This window comes from Haliotis rufescens, unplaced genomic scaffold, assembly GCF_023055435.1.
Source record: "Haliotis rufescens isolate VD_foot unplaced genomic scaffold, xgHalRufe1.0.p SCAF_6, whole genome shotgun sequence".
Classification (NCBI taxonomy): domain Eukaryota; kingdom Metazoa; phylum Mollusca; class Gastropoda; order Lepetellida; family Haliotidae; genus Haliotis; species Haliotis rufescens.
The window spans coordinates 4,103,742-4,126,376 of record NW_025964334.1 but is presented as its reverse complement, the minus strand read 5'-3'; the positions used below and the strand labels follow the sequence as shown (position 1 = coordinate 4,126,376).

The 22,635-nt window shown below is 40.2% G+C and overlaps 1 protein-coding gene across 3 annotated transcripts in view; it reads left to right on the top strand.

Annotated features, from left to right (window-relative positions):
- Positions 1-22,635, top strand: part of LOC124113499 (transient receptor potential cation channel subfamily A member 1 homolog) — a 62,329-nt gene that overhangs the window by 33,246 nt on the left and 6,448 nt on the right. For all 3 annotated transcript variants that reach the window (XM_048385999.1, XM_048386000.1, XM_048385998.1), the window contains 8 exons: positions 8,891-9,002; positions 9,955-10,091; positions 10,776-10,942; positions 12,558-12,668; positions 13,346-13,470; positions 19,506-19,675; positions 20,069-20,201; positions 22,252-22,386. In XM_048385999.1, coding sequence (XP_048241956.1) covers positions 8,891-9,002; positions 9,955-10,091; positions 10,776-10,942; positions 12,558-12,668; positions 13,346-13,470; positions 19,506-19,675; positions 20,069-20,201; positions 22,252-22,386 — 1,090 coding nt within the window. The remainder of the gene's footprint in view (positions 1-8,890; positions 9,003-9,954; positions 10,092-10,775; positions 10,943-12,557; positions 12,669-13,345; positions 13,471-19,505; positions 19,676-20,068; positions 20,202-22,251; positions 22,387-22,635) is intronic.

Sequence of the window (22,635 nt, the reverse complement as noted above, 5' to 3'; positions counted from 1 at the left end):
GGAGTCGCGGCTTGTTTACTCATGATTTGGTTAAATAGTTCTTAGCGAACTGATTTGGATAAATAGTTCTTAGCGGATACATACAACAGCCCTGCAATTGCTACGATCAGTGCCCACAAGTTTTGACTAAGCCAAGTGGTTGTCTACACTAATAAATTCAATAGCCAGGAAACAACACTCCCTATGATACCGGTAAGTGCGGCCGCGGCTTTCTCAGCAAGCTTTCCCAGTGCTGATCCTAATGCCTTTAAATGCCTTTTTATCCACTCTTTTATACCATCCGACGTAGGGGGTGATCTGCCACCACCTGTACCATCGGTTAACGTGAGAGTCAAAATCGATATAATAAATCCCAACGCGGTTAAAATACTAGCAATTGTTATTCCCTGTTCTCTGAACAATGTTTTAGTTTTATCGGCCAGTGTAATGTCATCATTGAGGACTTGATCGATAGTTTCTCGAATTTGACTGATTTGCGAACGAAGTGCCTTTCTATTACTGGAAGCTGCTTCGAGGCAGGCCGATCTTTCGTCTTATAAGTTACGCAATCTTTCCGCTACGCTGCGTCTACTGAACTCATCACCCGCCTGTTCAAGTTTTGTTTTCTCGTAATCTATATGCTTGTCGCTTTCGGATATCTTGGCCATATTATTCATGAGTTCTCCCCACATTGTTCGCATTGCAAGACCTCGTAATTCCCTAATACTAAACTCCGAGGATGGTACCTGTAACGTGGAACGTAATAGGTATCTAAGATTTCTCCGAGTCCGTTCGAGGCCACCATCGAGGAAGCCTCCAAATTATCTGTGTTACTGAGTTCTTCCCGCACAGTCCTAAGAACCTTAGTAGTCTTCGCGGAAAGTCGTGAGTAGTCCACAAAACCTAATTTATCACGAACAGTGCTGATACCGTGTTTACCGGCTATCGTAGACAAGGCTAGGGGCTTACAAGTACGAGAATGCATAAGATCAATATCCGGTTCGCCACGCAATCGCAATATTCCTTTATCATCTATCGTAAACTTTGAATAGTCACGAACAATAGGGGTATCTTTAAAGTTATCGTAATAATCATTGACGGTTGATTGTAAAAGTTCATCGTTAAGATTCATAAAGCTGGTTTCATCAGTATCTTCGATTGGATTCTGGTTATCAAAGTCATCAAAGGTATCTAGATCAAAATCATCCATTTTTATATTAAACATAGGGTACATGTTTTCAATATAACATTGTCTTCGCAATACGGATGCAAGTTAAACCCACAACGTAGACTTCGCGATCCATTAGGGGTCAAAGCAATTCGTCAGTCTGTAACTATAACTAATAACCCTAGTACCATCGATCAGAATCAAACGCTTCTGGTTCACTTTCCTAATCTCGGCGCACACGATGTGTTAGTTCCGACTAGCATTTACGATTATTTTGACTTCTACCGACGTTAACAGGGAGCCTGTTCAGAACATAGGTCGTGCTATCGTTAAGAAAATTGCCATTAAAATTAGCGGTAATGAGGTTTTGAGTATCGATGATAGCGATGTATACTATTGCTACATGGATCTCTGGAGAACGGATAAAGAGCGGGAAAACTTACAGTACCAAGGTATTTGTAATAAGAACACATTGAAACTGAGCGTAGGTGCTGAAAATGGTGTTGATACCAACAAAGAAGATAAGGCCGTTGCCGACGCATTAAGTAACAGATTCTATATTACCCTAGACTTTGAATTACTAGATTCCCACATGCCCTTTTATCAAGCATCCCTAGGCAATAGGTTAGAATACGAACTCACTTTTAATGACTACGGTAGAGTAATCAGAACCGGTGGTGAAGATGCTAGCTAATCCATTGACAATATCTCGCTGGAGTACGATATGATAACGGATCCCGAATTAGCCAGACAAATTCGTAACCATTATACCGGAAGTTTAGCCATTTTGTACGATCGCGTGCTGCGACATCGAAAGATCACGAGGAACAAAAAAGATATGATGTGGAATATAAATCTAAACGTCCCAACGAGGTCGTTGAAGCGTATGTTAATGTTGTTCGAGGACCCCTCCGATGCATTTAAATGAAATACCGAGAAGTTCTACAATCCCAAGATTACAAAAGTAGAATTGACTATCGAAGGTGTTCCTAATCAACTATATAGCCAAGGAATGCTAGCGTATCACCAGTGGGATGAGATTAAAAAACTCCCTTCTATAAAACGCTCCCCGGAAGTTAACGCGGTCGTGAAAGATCTGGCTCTCGGGGGTGTATCGATCGAAGAATACTTCACCACGAAGTACGCGCTATGGCTCGACATGCGAACCACGGACGATGACCAACTACACGGCAGTGGGAGGAGAATAGAAAATGCTAGCGAGGGTGTTACTATACAGATAACGAAGCTCCAGGAATCGGCTGGTAAATTAAACATATATTTGTACGTGATTATGGATGCGCAACTTAATATACAGAATGGGCGATTCGTGCAAGCAATCTATTAATAATCTTTTACCTAAAGATCCGCACTGCACTATCATATGCGTGCAAACGGGCTGCGGAAAAAACAGCTTTTATTCTAGATATTTTAGAAAGTCATTATCGGGACGTTTTCGATCATATTATTATTCTGTGCCCGACTATAAGCGTTAATAAAACGTACCTATCGAGAGATTTGGTAATGAATGACGACGGGGTACACAGAGTCGATCCGGGCGATCGTTTACAAGACTGCCTCCGAGTATGTCACGAAAGATACAAAGGAGAATCAACCCTTTTCGTAATAGACGATTGCAGCGCGAGTAAAGAACTAACAAAAAAGAAAGATATGCTTTTGTATTAAGCATTCTCCGGACGGCATACTCAACATAGCATTTGGGTACTTACTCAAAAATACAACTCTGTCCTGAAAGATCTCAGAGAGCAGACCAAATGGGTAGCACTGTTTCATTGCAAAGACCGAGATTCATTCGAGGAATGTCTACGCGAAAATGATGTTATTTATACCAAGCTCGAACGAGATAAAGTCAGAAAACTGTTAGCGGCAACGAAGCACTGTAAATTCGTATTAAAAAACGATCAACCAGCTGCTTATGCAATTGCTTAGCAAAATGTAGCAAAAATGTAGCAAATTGTAGCAAAATTATAGCAAAATGTAGCAAATTGAACATTAGCGGTTAATATGACATAAAATGTGTTTCGAAATCATCATTCTTTCGCAACAGTTCATTATTACGGGTTGTATTGGAAATGTCATATTATATTATGTTAGACTTAAATATCTCCTTAGGTATTACATTATGGAATGCAACGAACTCATCGAACAAATGCTCAAAGAATCCGATGCAGATCAACATACACATCAACATGCAGATCAAAATGTAGATAAATCTTTAGATAAACATAGAGAAAGACTCGCCGCTTTGGTAGCCGGTGGAAAATGTTCCCAATATTTGGGAGAAAATTATACCATCGAAAAAATTGATAACATAATTATGACCGACGAAGAGATTAAAAAACTGTACGCGCATTACGAGTCTAGACTGGGAGCTACCATGACTAAAATGATAGGGTCTTCTATATTACAACTATACACAGTCGTAGCTAGTACGTTTCTCCCTATCCCGGCAGAACATCGCATGTATTTATGCGAATCTCTCGAGAAAGACCCCTTCATCGAACACGCTATAAGCTCAGTGAGCTGTGAGTTTTATCATATACGGAATGTTTTTAGCTCCGTTTTAATAACGGCTAGGTATTGTCAATTTAAACATACGTGCCCACTTAATAATAATGGAGACTCAACAGGTGACACCACAACAGATTGTGAACGAGGAAATAACTGCACAACCACAACAGATTGCGGAACAATGAGTGAATGAGGAACCACCACCAGTGAATGAGAAAATACTAAAACCCAGAGTGACAAAGAATCCTTTGAAAATAGCCGCAGGAAGGAAGGGAGGACTGGCGCGCAAAGCGAAATTAATAAATAATTCAAATATTGATCCGATTAAAACATGGGCAATAGTAGGAGTTGCTGGTATAGCGGCTGTATGGTTCTTTTATAAGACCGGAGAAGAGAAAACGTCACCCCCAATGCAACAACAAGTTCAATTAGAGGTTAGCCCGCATATAATGCTATAAGAAGCATGACTACTCCAGTTACAGACAGTAAAATGTTGGTAAACGCGACGTATCATTCAGCGGTGGTCACCGGCTTGGCCATTGGCTATGCCCGTATAGCTAAAATGATTACTATAGCCACACCTCCCAAGCTAGATTTTAATGGATTTGATATAGGTATGATGGTTCTGGATATTGGATTAGCAATGGCAACGAAGGATATGCTCATCAAACAAGGGCTTATCCTGGAAGACATAATGAAGTAATTAATTAAACATTTGAATATATGATATTCATATAAACCATGGCAACAATTGCGATGATGGTCGGTGGAGCTATTGTAAATGCTCTAGCTTTTTCGGGGAGTAATTTTTTATTTTCTAGTTTGAGGGAATCAAACGCTAAAGAAGTTGAAGAGGAACGTAAACGACATAACGAAGCAATGGAACAACTCCAAGCAGCCCAGTCACAATATACGAGGCAGAGAATGAAGAGATTAGATTTAATTCATGAAGAAATGCGTAAGGAAGGACATTCAATTCAAATGTTTAAGGATGTCGAATCTGCCATGCACGAATACTTCCTCGTTTATGGGAAAAAACTCGACCCAATACTGAGACCAACAATAAGTCAGTTTTATACACCGTCAGAGGAACAAAAGAACCGCGAGGTCGCATTTGTTATTATGGGATTGACTGCTCTATTGATTTTCAGCTATACAATTACGCATAAGTCAGAGTGACAGCTGTGGCTACACATAAACCCATGACCTAATTAGAGCGACAGCTAATCTATAAATAGCCTAATCAATATCTCAATAGTGTAGATGTGATTTGCATTTAGACAAATGATATGATAGATGTATAACCATGAACAATTGCATATTTACACTCATGGGTAAGACGACTCTATGTAACCGACGCTGTGTTGAAATTTACTGCGGCATACACAATTATTACATCAGGCGCGGAAACATAAACTATACGTGTTCTGTATGCGGGATAGGGGTCAAAGGTCGTTATTGTTTATGTAAGGAACACGATGCTGATAGGGTCAGGAACCAGATTATTTATGCTAGGAAGAGAGAGTACATCAATGAGAGGAATAGGTTGGGGAGAATACGTATTTAGATATATGAAAACAACCAATTAGACATTTGTCTCATTTTGCATATTCCATTCAACCACAATGGTTTTTGTCAGAGAGTTGAAGGCTATGGCAAAGCAAAGTGGCCTACGTGGATATTCTCGAATGAGAAAAGCTGAATTGATTGATTTACTCGGTTTGGAATACAACAAAACCCAGACTGTTAGGGAACTCAAAGCTCAAGCGAGAAACAGTGGGCTGAGAGGTTATTCTCGAATGAGAAGAGCTGAATTGATCAGTTTACTAGATAATAATGATGATAATAATGTTGATATTGATAATGATGTTGAGAATAAACAACAAGAATAATATTTGTACCCACATCCTCCGACGTTGGTAAATATCTAAGAGGTTGGAAGATGGATATTAATTCCAACATGGATGTTAACGATATTAAGCCCATCATATGGAGTAAAATTAACGAGGAGTTAGATGATTTGCATAGTATAAAATACCAGCTGACGATTAAAATGTTATTGAGTAAAAGTAACACAGACGATAGCACCGAATATACCGAACCATATTTCCGTAGCAATCAAGAAGTTATAACCGAAACCGATACTATAAACGCATCATTAGATACATCAATTCAGAGGATACAGGAAACTTTAGAACGCTGGACTAATAGAGGTTCGGGTTTGGGTGTGGATAAAATCGATAGTTTATATTTAGATATAGCAAATTATATGCCCTTCAAAGGTGGATCTTATATAGATTTACCCCTGTATTATAAGAAGAAAAAAGCCATAATTAACGATGACTGTTTAAGAATGATGATAAGATCTGCATTGTTCCCCGTAGACAAGCATCCGGATAGACCTTCTAGCTATCCCCAAAATGATGGACTCAACTTCGATGGTATAGACGATTATGAACACGCTCTGACGGTCTGGGATAAATTAGGTTGTAAGAATTTAGGCGATTATCACGATCTGTACTTAAAAACCGATGTACTGTAAGAGATATTTAGAAAGACATGTTTAAAACAATACGGCTTGGACCCGGCATGGTACTATTCCAGTCCCGGACTATCGTGGGATGCATTGTTGAACTAAAACTACTCACGGATTACGATATGCACTTGTTTATTGAGAAAGGATTAAGAGGTGGTGTATCGATGGCAGCTAAAAGGTATTCTAAGGCTAATAATAAATTAGTGGAAGGATACGATCCGAGTAAACCCGACACTCACATATTATATCTCGACGCCAACAATTTGTACGGATGGGCTATGAGTCAACCTTTACCCACGGGTGGTTTTGAGTGGGTCAATGATATCGAAGTGAATGATGCGAATAAAGGGTACATACTAGAAGTTGACTTGGAATATCCAAGTTCGTTACATAAAGATCATAACAGTTATCCGCTAGCTCCCGAAAGATTAATGGTTAATAAAGATTGGATGTCGGAATATCAACGCTCCTTGATGGGTAATAGTAGGTTAGCTAACGTAGAAAAACTCGTACCAAATTTGATGGATAAAACAAAATATATAGTCCACTACAGAAATCTCCAGTTGTATCTATCATTAGGTATGAAACTTAAGAAAATACACAGAGTTCTAAGGTTTGATCAAAGCCCTTGGATGGAGCCCTATATAAGGTTGAACACAGATTTAAGAAAGATAGCTACCAGCGATTTAAAAAAGAATCTGTATAAGCTCATGAATAACTCAGTATTTGGTAAAACTATGGAGAATCTAAGGAAGCGTGTTGATGTTAAATTAGTCAGATCTAATGAGGAAGAAAGACTCAGGAAACTTATAGCCAGTCCGGCTTTTAACAGAAGCAAGATATTCGATAACAACTTAGCCGCGTTGCATATGCAGAAGAGTAATAAAAAATTCAACAGACCGGTGTACGTCAGTATGAGTATTCTCGACTTGTCAAAACACTTAATGTATGACTTTTATTACAACGAACTTAAGAAGCAATACGGCGATAGATGCGAGGTGTTATATACTGACACAGATACTTTGTTGATGGAAATACAAACTGAGGATGTGTATAAAGATATGGCAGAAAAAATAGATATGTACGACACGAGCGATTACCCAAAAGATAATCCACTGCACAGCGTAGTAAATAAAAAGGTGTTAGGTAAGATGAAGGATGAATGTGCTGGGACCCCTACAGCGGAGTATGTCGGATTAAGACCTAAGGTGTATTCTATAAAGAAGTCCGATAATGGGGAGATAAGAAAAGCTAAGGGCGTTAAGAAGTATGTTGTAAAAAAGCATATCAAACACGAACAGTATAAAGAATCATTTTTCAACGGTAGAAAGTTCAAACACGAGATGAACTCCTTAAGAAGTTACGATCATAGGATATATGGATAAAGAATGAACAAGACATCATTATCCCCCTTAGATACAAAGAGATGGATTGATAATGATGGTGTAACTACCTATGCTTATGGTTATGGTGGTAATACCGTACCGTCGGGAACTATGAACTACTCTTCTCGTACAAATGCCCTACCCGGTCCATCTTGAAGATAATAAAGAATAGGCTCTCCTTCTTTCGTAAACAATCTACTAATGTTATACGTCTTAAGGGACCATATGGGATTGGTTGCGTGACGTAGTCCTCCTTCGAGTTCACCAGGCTGGTATAAATATCTTACCCTTACTCTATCCGGAAGTTTTCGTTCTTTGCCTCTCCTCGGTGCTGAAGATTCAGAAGTCATGGATTTCATTTTAATCGCATCCGATGGTTACTTCCCGATTAATCTCGTTACTTCATTATTCAGCGCTGATACAAAGCCTGATAATCGTGTCACCCATTCGGTTGATCTCAATAGTTCCGATTTCATTTCGATCCCATACTGATAGCCAAACAAACGTTCCGCTAATGTCCGGTTAAATCTTTCGACGATAGCTTGGCTGCGGTGGGCCTCTCTTTCACCACGCCTGATTTTGACATTGTACTTTGTTAACAGTTTAGTTACCGATCCTATAAATTCGCGATGGGGATCTACTTGAAATAGCTTAGGCCATTTTAGTGGTCCGCATTTATATATGCGGCTCAGTGCATTAGCTACTTCTGTTGATTCTTTCGAGGTTAATGGCTCAGCCTCTTTGTATCGACTAGCCACATCCACTACTGTTAAAGCATATTTATACGTTTTGCGTTTTACCTTATCGTGGGGAAGAAACAAGAGGTCAGCCTGATGAACTTCATTCGTTGTAAAAATATCAATTTTTTTCCTCGGTATATAACGCGGTGCTGGTAAGTATATTTGCCACATCGCTTGTTTCTTTAACCAATCCTTGGCCACATCTTTAGATACCTTAGCCGCGGTGGCTAATTTTTTTATTGCTCCTATACCTTTCCAATATCCTCGTGGGCTATAGTAAATTTTATTCATTATTAATTAATATTGATATTTCTTTTAAAACGACTTTCGTTGAATCGCATCATCATTTTTATACTAATAGAAGCAATGATTGGCCCCAGGTATTGGTGAGCTAGACCCAATTTAACTTAATCTCATGACTATCATAGAATCGCATAATCATTTTGGCATAAAAAATGCCACCTGTAGTAGCAGTATAGGTATATAAATCCGGCTCCAGTGGAAGTGGTCCAGAACCCCTATTACCTATACTACTAGGTTTGACTGTTTTCAGGAATGCATCAGGCCACAACGTATTGGACTTGGCCGCCTCTAGCGGGTGTGAAGAGACCTGTAACATATTGATTCGGTTCGACTCCCACGCCAAGGAAGATCTACATCATAAAGTGAGTCAATCAGTGTTGTGTCACTTGACAATCAGTGACACTCGAGCTGTTTCCCGACGGTCTGTAAATAATCGAGCTTTGATCAGACAATCCAGTGATTGATTTATCATCAACTATCCGCTTTGGCTAAGTACGATGACACGCAAACAGCCAAGTCAGACATCTGATCCCCCAGTAGCAGACATTAATTGGACCGTTGTCTGGTGATAGAGGGTCTGCTCAAAGAGCGTAATGTCGGGGGTTGATCTCCGGCCGGGTCATACCAAGATCAAGAGATACCGCGTCATACATGTTGTTACCCTGCCTGGCGCTCGGCATTAAGGGAATAAAACAAGGACTGGTCGGCTCGGAGTCGGTTTACAGTGCCTGATTGGGATATTCATGTTAACCTGCGGCATGGTATCTCAGTGGGCTGGCACTATATCTATGTGTAATCTTGAACACGATTTAAACCCCATTTAACCTCGCCTCGCTGGACGGGGCACGAATGCCAGTTTTACACAGCCAGCCCACTAGCATACCATGCTTCAGACACAGTATACTCCGAGCCGAGTTTTAGACCCTTAATGTCGCAGCCCATGACACGGCCGGGGATCGAACCACCGACCTCCCGCTCTCGAGGCAGACGCTCTATCATCTACACCACGGAGACTGTCCCTGTGTGGTATACTGTGTACTATGTGTGATCTTTTTGTATAACGCCGCACTCGGCAATAATCCTGATCTTTTACGTGGGCCTGTAAATTATCGAGTCTGGACCAGACAATCCAGTGATTGATATTATAAACAACGAACCACGCTTTCGGGTACGAAGGCACGCCACAGACCAAGCCACAATGCCTGACCACCCGACCACCCGACCACCCGACTCGCTGATCTAACCCGTACTCCCCACGGGCTGCAGTAATACCCAATGCTGACGTCTAGTGACGGTAATTTGTTTTGTTGTCAGACCAGCCCTCTGAACTTGGCGTGCAAAAATGGACACCTTCGAGTGGTCAAACTGCTGTTAGAGAACGATGGCGACGTCAATGTTAAGGACGAAAGAGGACTGAATTGCCTTGACCTTGCTGTGGACAATAAACACAGGTAAACTGAATGCATCCAACATGGGCGTTATCGTTAAAAAGATTAAGGACACGGGATCGAGAAGCGCTCAAAATACAACCTCACACACACACCTTTGTATTATCCATCTTGTTCAAGTAAGGTAGTTACGACGAATCACATAAATTCACGTCCTCTTTTGCATTGTGATGTAGAAACCCCTGTTGACGTCATGTGCAATGACGTCACAATGTAAATGACGCCAAATAGTATCATTGTTGACGTAATGTTAACCATCTCAGCTTCAGGATACGATTTGAACTACAGAAGATAATATCGCGACACTTCAGTGACATCATGAAGTGTTGATAATAGAGAGATTATTACATTCGTGTCAGGAGCGATGTATTTCTTCCGTCAATTCTGACATTAGTGTTGCAAAATTAGTAACACACACTCATGTAATAATCTATATTAATCCAGCATAATCCTGTTAATCTGCATCATTATGCCCCGCCTCGAAGGGAGAGGGGGATATATGAATCATGGATTTTGTCGCGCCGTCCTTCCGTAGGTCACTTTTGTTTCTGGCGCCAATAATGAAAACTGTTCAGTTTCCGACAGTTTCTTGATAAAATTTTGTGGAACAGGGCTATGGCAGCTTCTGTGGTAAGAGATTTGAGTCTTCTGTGCTTGTTGGTGTTAAAATTATGTTTATGTTTCTAGAGACGTCGCTCGCCACATCATCCGGTCCACCCAATGGAAAGATGCTCTTAAAAACAGCGTTAAAGCATCAAAGGGTAGCTGCACCTGCGAGTTGTCTTGCGCGTGTGTTAAAAAGTCCAAGAACAGAGTTGACACACCCATGCGTCGACTCATAAAAAAAATGCCAGGTATCTGATTACATCTTTTGATGCATGCAGTCGCATGATTTGCGAATCCTGACCACATAACCTACGTCGGAGTACGTCGACGAAAAAGAACATTGTACTCTTGACATCGTTGAACATAGTCAAACACCTTTATGTCGAAGTAAGGGGACTAACGTAAATACTTCGAGTTATCCGAGGTTCGACAAAACCGGAAAAAAAATAATAAAAAAGGAATGTTTGTCGTGGAGTGAGTGAGTAAGTGAGTTTGGTTTAACGCCGCTTTTAACAGTATTACAGTTATATCGCGGCGTGTCAGCTTAATGTGGGAGGAAAGCCCGGAGTGATGCAGGTCTCAGACGTTTACCACTTCGGTGAAACCCACGAGCAGGGGTATGGTGCTGACAAACCTTGAAACATAATCGGGGCGAACCGGAATTCGAACCCACAATCATAGGTTTCTGGCGTGCCCAAGGGACGCAACTCTGCACAGCGAATCGCGGCGCCCTAGACGACTTGGCCACCCTGTTTGTCGTGGAGTACCGGGATATATTAAGGAGATACAAAATGTGTTTTCAATGTAGAGCTATGTTACTTGTAGATTTAACCGCGGTAAATAGAATTTGGAACCGAACGCGCAGCACAGTATGTTTATCGCCATTCTACCATGACTACCATGAATAAAACGCGAACTCGTTGGTGTTAGCAAATATACTGAGTGAAGCAGCATTGGTTGAGTCCAGTGTTTTGAGTGGGCTGTCGATCTGAATTACGGAATCACCGACAACAGCATGTAAACAAAATATGGCGCTGTCAAACAGTTTGTGTACACCGTAATTTTTTACTCGAACATATGCCAGGCATTGAAAGCATATAAGCACGACAACTTGGTAAGCTAACATATATGAGGTAGGCATCCCTAAGAAATCTTAGCAAGCTTTGCAAAGTTTTCGTTCTACACCGCAGGTCACCATTTTGATGTCATATCGCTCGTTGTGACGCAAAAGATATGACGTCACGGTCGTATATAGAAAAACGCCAAATTCTAAGCTCTCTGTAGTCCCAAAAACTTAAAATACATTCTCTTTGTAGATTTCTATTGTGTTTTCTGTACGAAATGTATTGCCACACATCCTTTGAATATTGTTGTAACCGCAACTTTGCGTTTTGTAACCTGTATTATATATAATTATTTAAATATACCTACCGACAATGACTGAATAAAGGCACTATTCTGTGAATACTAGCTTCCGCGGTGAGGCGACCGTCAAACCAGCTGTTTCAATCAGAGGAGTTTATTGTGAATTAATAGCCTCTGATTGACCAGTCAGAATCTTGGAGCAAAATTATTATGTTAAAATTCTCATGGTTAGGATTCAGAAACAGAGGTGCACATATTCTTTGAGAGATATATAATGTTTGTCGTGGTGATCCCATGACAAATAATTATCTTATGCTTGTCTCGAGGCTCCCGAGACAGATGCGAGCACAGTGACTGTTCTGGGATTATCTCCCCCTAGTCCCGGGATTCATTGGAGGAGTTGCATGGTTAGGTTTTTGTCCTTGCTCTTATGACCGTCTAGCTATTACAACGTGCACGCTGTATAATGACGTCGTCTCTCATTATTTGTGTTTGTAGATGTTGCCTATGAGGTTCTGGACAAATGTATCGACTCCACATCGACGTCCAAGCAGCCCCTGTCTGACTATCAGTTTATTGATGATCTGTACGAGTCCTGGATTTCTACAGGTATTCCGTTTTGCCAAACAACCACCACTCTTTTAATTATCCCATTTCCAGTTTTTCTATGTAGCTACGGAAGCCAAATAAATGTCTCAGTACCATGCAAATACAATCACTCCAAAGTTGTGCGATGTTGCATTGTAACATTCAGAAAGTCTTTGTAAACTAAACTCATTTCATTATGGTGAAATGAAGAAAGAAGCCAAATATTCGGCATGGCCACCACACAATGTTCACACACACAGCACATGTGTCCATTGTCCTCTGCCAACACGATTAGACGTCACGCTTTCAACGAGCACAACTTGCATATATACATACACTGAACCTTTAAACATAATTTGGGTCTAGTTTCCCCGTGATTATTTCTTGGCTTATGTCTCAGTGATGACAAATGAATTATTTCTGATAACTGTATAAACATGGGATTTAAACAAAAATGATCTACTGTCCAAGAATCGAAATATCATGCAGGAATGAATGTCCTGTGATACAAATGTAGATTCTGGAAGATTTAATTACTTTTAAAAATGTACATGCCAAGAGATGCAGATAAACGAGCTGTAATATATGTCATTGTCAATCACAAGGAAACATCTTTTGATTATATAATGTGTATTATATTGACAAACTGAACGCTATCCCGAGGGTTGACATTCTTCACGTACTGGTTTTTGATTCAGATAATCCAAAAGACAGCGATGGCAAAATGTCCAAGGAAAAACAAAAAAAGAAAAAAAACAAAGATCTGACCCCTTATACAAAGAAAGCTCGCACCATCAAGAAGAACCACCCCCTCAAGATCATGGTAATGCCGTAGTTTTATGTTATATTGTCCTACAGCTGGTCGTACACACCACTCTTTGCACCATCACTATAAGAGTGCCAACCCTACTCATGTCCAGTAGCTGAATATGCACACAGGAGGAGGGATGTGCTGGTTTACTATGGAGTTCTTCTCTGTTACAACTCGAGGATGTTACAAAGGGAAGGAGAGGTATTATTTTCTGTCATGACATGATGTTACATAATGGAGGAGAGGTATAATTGTCTGCCATGGCAGAATGTTACATGAGACAGGAGAGGCATTTTTGTTTGTCATGACAGAATGTTACATAAGACAGGAGAGGCATTATTGTCTGTCATGGCAGAATGTTACATAAGACAGGAGAGGCATTAGTGTGTGTCATGGCAGAATGTTACATGAGACAGGAGAGGCATTATTGTCTCTCATGGCATGCTGTTACATAAGGGAGGAGAGGTATAATTGTCATGGCAGAATGTTACATGAGACAGGAGAGGTATAATTGTCTGTCATGGCATGATGTTACACAATGGAGGAGACGTGGCATTCTAATGGAAGCAGAATATTACATGAGACAGGAGAGTAATAATTGTTAGTCATGGCAGAATGTTACATGAGACAAGAGAGGCACAATTGTCTCTTATGGCAGAATGTTACATGAGGAAGGAGAGGCATTATTGTGTGTCATGACAGAATGTTACATGAGACAGGAGAGGTATAATTGTCTCTCATGGCAGAATGTTACATAAGACAGGAGAGGCATTATTGTCTGTCATGGCAGAATGTTACATGAGACAGGAGAGGCATAATTGTCTGTCATGACTGAATGTAACATGAGGCAGGAGAGGCATTATTGTCTGTCATGGCAGAATGTTACATGAGACAGGAGAGGTATAACTGTCTGTCATGGCAGAATGTAACATGAGGCAGGAGAGGCATTATTGTCTGTCATGGCAGAATGTTACATGAGACAGGAGAGGCATAATTGTCTGTCATGACTGAATGTTACATGAGACAGGAAAGGTATAATTGTCTGTCATGGCAGAATGTTACATGAGACAGGAGTGGTATAATTGTGTGTCATGGAAGAATTTTACATGAGACAGGAGAGGCATTATTTTGTGTCATTGCAGAATGTTACATGAGGCAGGAGAGGCATTATTGTCTCTCATGACAGAATGTTACATGAGACAGGAGAGGCATTATTGTCTGCCATAACATGCTGTTACATGAGACAGGAGAGGCATTATTGTCTGCCATAACATGATGTTACATGAGACAGGAGAGGCATTATTGTCTGCCATAACATGATGTTACATGAGACAGGAGAGGCATTATTGTGTGTCATGGCAGAATGTTACATGAGACAGGAGATGTGTAATTGTGTGTCATTGCAGAATGTTACATGAGACAGGAGAGGCATTATTGTCTGTCATGACAGAATGTTTCATGAGACAGGAGAGGCATTATTGTGTGTCATGGCAGAATGTTACATGAGACAGGAGATGTGTAATTGTGTGTCATTGCAGAATGTTACATGAGACAGGAGAGGCATTATTGTGTGTGATGACAGAATGTTTCATGATTCAGGAAAGGAATAATTGTCTTTCATGACAGAATGTTACATAATGGAGAAGAGGTATAATTGTCTGTCATTGCAGAATGTTACATGAGGCAGGAGAGGTATAATTGTCTGTCATGGCAGGATGTTACATAAGGGAGGAGAGGTATAACTGTCATGGCAGAATGTTACATGAGACAGGAGAGGCATTATTGTGTGTCATGACAGATTGTTAAACCAGGTAGGAAAGGATTAATTGTCTTTCATGGCAGAATGTTACATAATGGATGAGAGATATAATTGTCTGTCATAGCAGAATGTTACATGAGGCAGGAGAGGTATAATTGTCTGCCATGGCATGATGTTACATTAGGCAGGAGAGGTATAACTCTCTCTCATTTGGCAGAATGTTACGTGAGGCAGGAGAGGTATAATTGTCTGTCATGGCAGAATGTTACATGAGGCAGGAGACGTATAATTGTCTGTCATGGCAGAATGTCACATGAGACAGGAGAGGTATAATTGTTTGTCAAGGCAGAATGATACATGAGACAGGAGAGGCATTATTGTGTGTCATGGCAGAATGTTACATGAGGCAGGAGAGGTGTAATTGTCTGTCATGGCAGAATGTTACATGAGACAGGAGATGTGTAATTGTGTGAAAAGGCAGAATGTTACATGAGACAGGAGAGGCATTATTGTCTGTCATGACATGATGTTACATACTGGAGAAGAGGTATAATTGTCATGGCAGAATGTTACATGAGGCAGGAGAGGTATATTTGTCTGTCATGGCAGAATGTTAGATGAGACAGGAGAGGCATTATTTTCTGCCATGACATGATGTTACATAAGACGGGAGAGGTATAATTGTCTGTCATGGCAGAATGTTACATGAGACAGGAGAGGCATTATTGTCTCTCATGGCACAATGTTACATGAGACAGGAGAGGCATTATTGTGTGTCATGGCAAAAAGTTACATGAGGCAGGAGAGGTATAATTGTCTGTCATGGCAGAATGTTACATGAGACAGGAGATGTGTAATTTTGTGTCATTGCAGAATGTTACATGAGACAGGAGAGGCATTATTGTCTGTCATGACAGAATGTTTCATGATTCAGGAAAGGAATAATTGTCTTTCATAACAGAATGTTACATGAGACAGGAGAGGTATAATTGTCTGCCATGGCGGAATGTAACATGAGACAGGAGAGGTATAATTGTCTGTCATGGCAGAATGTTACATGAGGCAGGAGAGGTATAATTGTCTGTCATGACAGAATGTTACATGAGACAGGAGAGGCATTATTGTCTGTCATGGCAGAATGTTTCATGAGACAGGAGAGGTATAATTGTGTGAAAAGGCAGAATGTTACATGAGACAGGAGAGGCATTATTGTCTGTCATGACATGATGTTACATACTGGAGAAGAGGTATAATTGTCATGGCAGAATGTTACATGAGGCAGGAGAGGTATATTTGTCTGTCATGGCAGAATGTTAGATGAGACAGGAGAGGCATTATTTTCTGCCATGACATGATGTTACATGAGACGGGAGAGGTATAATTGTCTGTCATGGCAGAATGTTACATGAGACAGGAGAGGCATTATTGTCTCTCATGGCACAATGTTACATGAGACAGGAGAGGCATTATTGTTTGTCATGGCAGAATGTTTCATGAGACAGGAGAGGTATAATTGTGTGTCAAAGCAGAATGTTACATGAGACAGGAGAGGCATTATTGTGTGTCATGGCAGAATGTTACATGAGACAGGAGAGGTATAATTGTCTCTCATGGCAGAATGTTACATGAGACAGGAGAGGTATAATTATCTTTCATGGCAGAATGTTACATGAGACAGGAGAGGTATAACTGTCTGTAATGGCAGAATGTTACATGAGGCAGGAGAGGCATTATTGTGTGTCATGGCAGAATGTTACATGAGACAGGAGAGGTATAATTGTCTCTCATGGCAGAATGTTACATAAGACAGGAGAGGCATTATTGTCTGTCATGACAGAATGTTACATGAGACAGGAGAGGTATAGTTTTCTGTCATGGCAGAATGTTTCATGAGACAGGAGAGGTATAATTGTCTGTCATGGCAGAATGTTACATGAGACAGGAGAGGCATTATTGTTTTTCGTGGCAATATGTTACATGAGACAGGAGAGGTATAATTGTCTGTCATGGTAGAATGTTACATGAGACAGGAGAGGTATAACTGTCTGTCATGGCAGAATGTAACATGAGGCAGGAGAGGCATTATTGTGTGTCATGGCAGAATGTTACATGAGACAGGAGAGGTATAATTGTCTCTCATGGCAGAATGTTACATGAGGCAGGAGAGGCATTATTGTCTGTCATGACAGAATGTTACATGAGACAGGAGAGGTATAATTTTCAGTCATGGCAGAATGTTTCATGAGACAGGAGAGGTATAATTGTCTGTCAAGGCAGAATGTTACATGAGACATGAGAGACATTATTGTCTCTCATGGCAGAATGTTACATGAGACAGAAGAGGCATTATTGTCTGACATGACATGATGTTACATGAGACAGGAGAGGAAAATTGTCTCTCATGGCAGAATGTTACATGAGACAGGAGAGGCATTATTGTCTGTCATGACAGAATCTTACATGATACAGGAGAGGTATAACTTTCTGTCATGGCAGAATGTTACCTGAGACAGGAGAGGCATTATTGTCTTCCGTGGCAGAATGTTACATGAGACAGGAGAGGTATAATTGTCTGTCATGGCAGAATGTTACATGAGGCAGGAGAGGTATAACTGTCTGTCATGGCAGAATGTAACATGAGGCAGGAGAGGTATAATTGTCTGTCATGGCAGAATGTTACATGAGGCAGGAGAGGTATAACTGTCTGTCATGGCAGAATGTTACATGAGGCAGGAGTGGCATTATTGTGTGTCATGGCAGAATGTTACATGAGACAGGAGAGGCATTATTGTGTGTCATGACAGAATGTTTCATGAGACAGGAGAGGTATAATTGTCTGTCATGGCAGAATGTTACATGAGACAGGAGAGGTATAACAGTCTGTCGTGGCTGAATGTTACATGAGACAGGAGAGGTATAATTGTCTGTCATGGCTGAATGTTACATGAGACAGGAGAGGTATAATTGTCTGTCGTGGCTGAATGTTACATGAGACAGGAGAGGTATAATTGTCTGTCATGGCAGAATGTTACATGAGACAGGAGAGGTATAACTGTCTGTCATGGCAGAATGTAACATGAGGCAGGAGAGGCATTATTGTCTGTCATGACAGAATGTTACATGAGACAGGAGAGGTATAATTTTCAGTCATGGCAGAATGTTACATGAGACAGGAGAGGTATAATTGTCTGTCATGACAGAATGTTACATGAGACAGGAGAGGCATTATTGTCTGTCATGACAGAATGTTACATGAGACAGGAGAGGTATAATTTTCAGTCATGGCAATATGTTTCATGAGACAGGAGAGGTATAATTGTATGTCAAGGCAGAATGTTACATGAGACAGGAGAGGCATTATTGTCTCTCATGGCAGAATGTTACATGAGACAGGAGAGGCGTTATTGTCTGTCATGACAGAATGTTACATGAGACAGGAGAGGTATAATTGTTTGTCATTGCAGAATGTTACATGAGACAGGAGAGGCATTATTGTCTGTCATGACAGAATGTTACATGAGACAGGAGAGGTATAATTTTCAGTCATGGCAGAATGTTTCATGAGACAGGAGAGGTATAATTGTATGTCAAGGCAGAATGTTACATGAGACAGGAGAGGCATTATTGTCTCTCATGGCAGAATGTTACATGAGACAGAAGAGGCATTATTGTCTGTCATGACAGAATGTTACATGATACAGGAGAGGTATAACTTTCTGTCATGGCAGAATGTTTCATGAGACAGGAGAGGTATAATTGTGTGTCATGGCAGAATGTTACATGAGGCAGGAGAGGTGTAATTGTCTGTCATGGCAGAATGTTACATGAGACAGGAGATGTGTAATTGTGTGTCATTGCAGAATGTTACATGAGACAGGAGAGGCATTATTGTCTGTCATGACAGAATGTTACATGAGACAGGAGAGGCATTATTGTCTGTCATGGCAGAATGTTACATGAGAGAGGAGAGGCATTATTGTCTGTCATGGCAGAATGTTACATGAGACAGTAGAGTAATAATAGTCAGTCACGGCATGATGTTACATGAGACACGAGAGGTATCATTTTCATGGCAGAATGTTACATGAGACAGGAGAGGTATGATTGTCTATCATGGCATGATGTTACATAAGGGAGGAGAGGTATAATTGTCATGGCAGAATGTTACATGAGACAGGAGAGGCATTATTGTGTCATGGCGGGACGCTACATAATTATCTGCCACACCTGACACTGACATTGGTATGTGGGCCCCTACAAGCAGCCCTCCTGTACTCAATGTTCGCAGGTGAAATATGGCCGAGACGAGCTGCTGCAGCATCCGTTGGTGAGGAATCTGATCACGACGATGTGGTGGCAGTTCGGGTTGTACTACTACCTGGCGACGGCTCTCTTTCACACCTTCTTCCTCCTCCTTCTCTCGAGAGTCGTCCTGATGAGCAAGCCACCGCATGAATAGTAAGGCACTGTCTACTTCATTGACTAAAACTGACATAGAGTGTTTTCGCCGGTTTTGTAACCTTGACTTTCAGACATTGCGGATGAAATCTTACATGAAAGACACACATTTGCTAGTACATATATATAAGTGGTTTAATGACCATCAGTTTGGATGCCTCGCTTAAATCTTAAAAACCTCACATTGATACAACCGAAACTTACATGCGTGGAAGGATAATGTACATAATGACATCATAAATGCTACACGCACATATTTTAAAATATTTGGAGTAAGTTGTATTTTAAGTGTACAATAAATTCAAGCGCTAGTGTTTGAGTCCATCTGTTCGATCTGTCATGATTATTGTATCATCTGCTTTCACTGACATACCCACTGCCTTTCCCTTGCAGTCTTTCCTATGAGATTGAGAGTGTACGAAGCGACTCGTGTAGATCGGTAATCGACCAGACAGACCTCAGTGACTGGCTGGTTGCAGAGAAGGGCATCATGTACGCCCTGATGGTGATCGGCGTTATCTTTGAAGTAAGCTCCACGTGCAATACCAGTCGACATTGTACAAGACAATCAGCAGTGCAACTGTATCATACGCTTCGTAGCGCACTATAACACGAGACATAATGAACACACAATGCCATTTGGAAAGTGGTCAAATGTAACAAATGTTATATTTGGGATAATACTTCCTTTGTAAAGTACAGATTCTTGTACCTTTTGGTTGAGACTTCGTGTGCTGGCGATAAGGTGCCTCACTCTGTCAGTGTGGGTTCGAATCCCTGACGGGACTCAACCCAAATAGTTCAAGAATATGTACTTTACAAAGAAAGTGTTATCCCAAAATTGTTACAATAGACATAATGTTTACTATGTTCCTCTGTATTGTTTTCAATCCATTACCAATACAAAGCTACCAACAAGACAGTGCTTCGTTTAGAGTTGGTACTATGATTGTTTTAACAAACAATTGTTAGCTTATCAGTCACATCCATTAATAACGTCACTGTACCCGTGTTGGGAGTCATAGCCGAGGCATAGGAATGTCTTTCGAACGCTTCAACCCCTTGCCCCATTGTCTACAGTATTGTTAGTTCAGAATAGCTACCTTCACATTAACAGTATTGTTGTTAGTTTGACAGAGATACTTTCACATTGGCAGTATTGCTGTTAGTTTAACAGATACTTTCACACTGGCAGTATTGTTGTTAGTTTAACAGAGATACTTTCACATTGACAGTATTCTTAGTTTATCAGAGATACTTTCACATTGACAGCATTGTTGTCAGTTTAACAGAGATACTTTCACATTGACAGTATTGTTGTTAATTTAACAGATACTTTCACATTGACAGTATTGTTGTAAGTTTAACAGAGATACTTTCATATTGACAGTATTGTTATTAGTTTAACAGAGACATTTTCATATTGACAGTATTGTTGTTAGTTTAACACAGATACTTTCACATTGACAGCATTGTTGTTAGTTTAACAGAGATACTTTCGCATTTACAATGTTGATCTTAGTTTAACAGAGACACTTTCACATTGACAGTATTGTTATTAGTTTAACAGAGACATTTTCATATTGACAGTATTGTTGTTAGTTTAACACAGATACTTTCACATTGACAGCATTGTTGTCAGTTTAACAGAGATACTTTCACATTGACAGTATTGTTGTTAATTTAACAGATACTTTCACATTGACAGTATTGTTGTAAGTTTAACAGAGACACTTTTACATTGACAGTATTGTTGTTAGCTTAACAGAGATACTTTCATATTGACAGTATTGTTGTTAGTTTAACACAGATACTTTCACATTGACAGTATTGTTGTTAGTTTAACAGAGATACTTTGACAGTGACAGTATTGTTGTTAGTTGAACAGAGATATTTTCACATTGACAGTATTATTGTTCGTTCAACAGAGATACTTTCACGTTGACAGCATTGTTGTTAGTTTAACAGAGATACTTCCACATTGACAGTGTTGTGGTTACTTTCCCAGAGATACTTTCACATTGACAGCATTGTTGCTATTATACCGCCAACAAAATGTCGGGGGTAAATAGTTATACCAAGGTTCCGTCCGTCCGTCCGTCCGAAAACTTTGTCCTCGCGATTTCTCTTAAACTATTTAGTGGATTCATCTCAAACTTAGTACATATAACCCGTCATATGGAGGGGTGCAGTCAAAAGAAAAAAATTGTTTTTATTAATTTTCCATTTTTTTATAAATCTTTCAAACCCTAACCCTATCCCAGCTATTTAATTTGTAACTACTGACACACTAGGCGGGTCGGGGATATTAGTGAGCCACGCTCACTTTTGCACTTGTTTTAACAGAGATACTTTCACATTGACAGTATTGTTGTTAGTTTAACAGAGAAGCTTTCACCTTGACAGTATTCTTAGATTATCAGAGATACTTTCACATTGACAGTATTGTTGTTAGTTTAACAGAGATACTTTCCCAATGACAGTATTGTTGTTAGTTTAACAGGGATACTTTCACATTAACAGTATTGTGTTAGAGATTCATCGATTGATCATAACGGGTTGTTTTGCAACTACAGATCCTCCAGATTTACACCTCAAGATCCGCCTACTTCACCAGCCTGGAGAATTATGTTGAGTGGGTTGTCTTCATCCTTTCCTTCCTTTTCCTTCTCGATTTCAACCTTTGCTACGCATATACCGGATTCAGAGAGGTATGTGCAGCCTGTATATATATATATATATATATATATATATATATATATTTCACTTACTGTTACGCACGAAACGGTTTCAGAGAGGTATGTGTAGCCTATATCTATTTTCATTACTGCTACGCACAAAGAGGTTTCAGAGAGGTATGTGTAGCCTATATCTATTTTCATTACTGCTACGCACAAAGAAGTTTCAGAGAGGTATGTGTAGCCTATATCTATTTTCATTACTGCTACGCACAAAGAAGT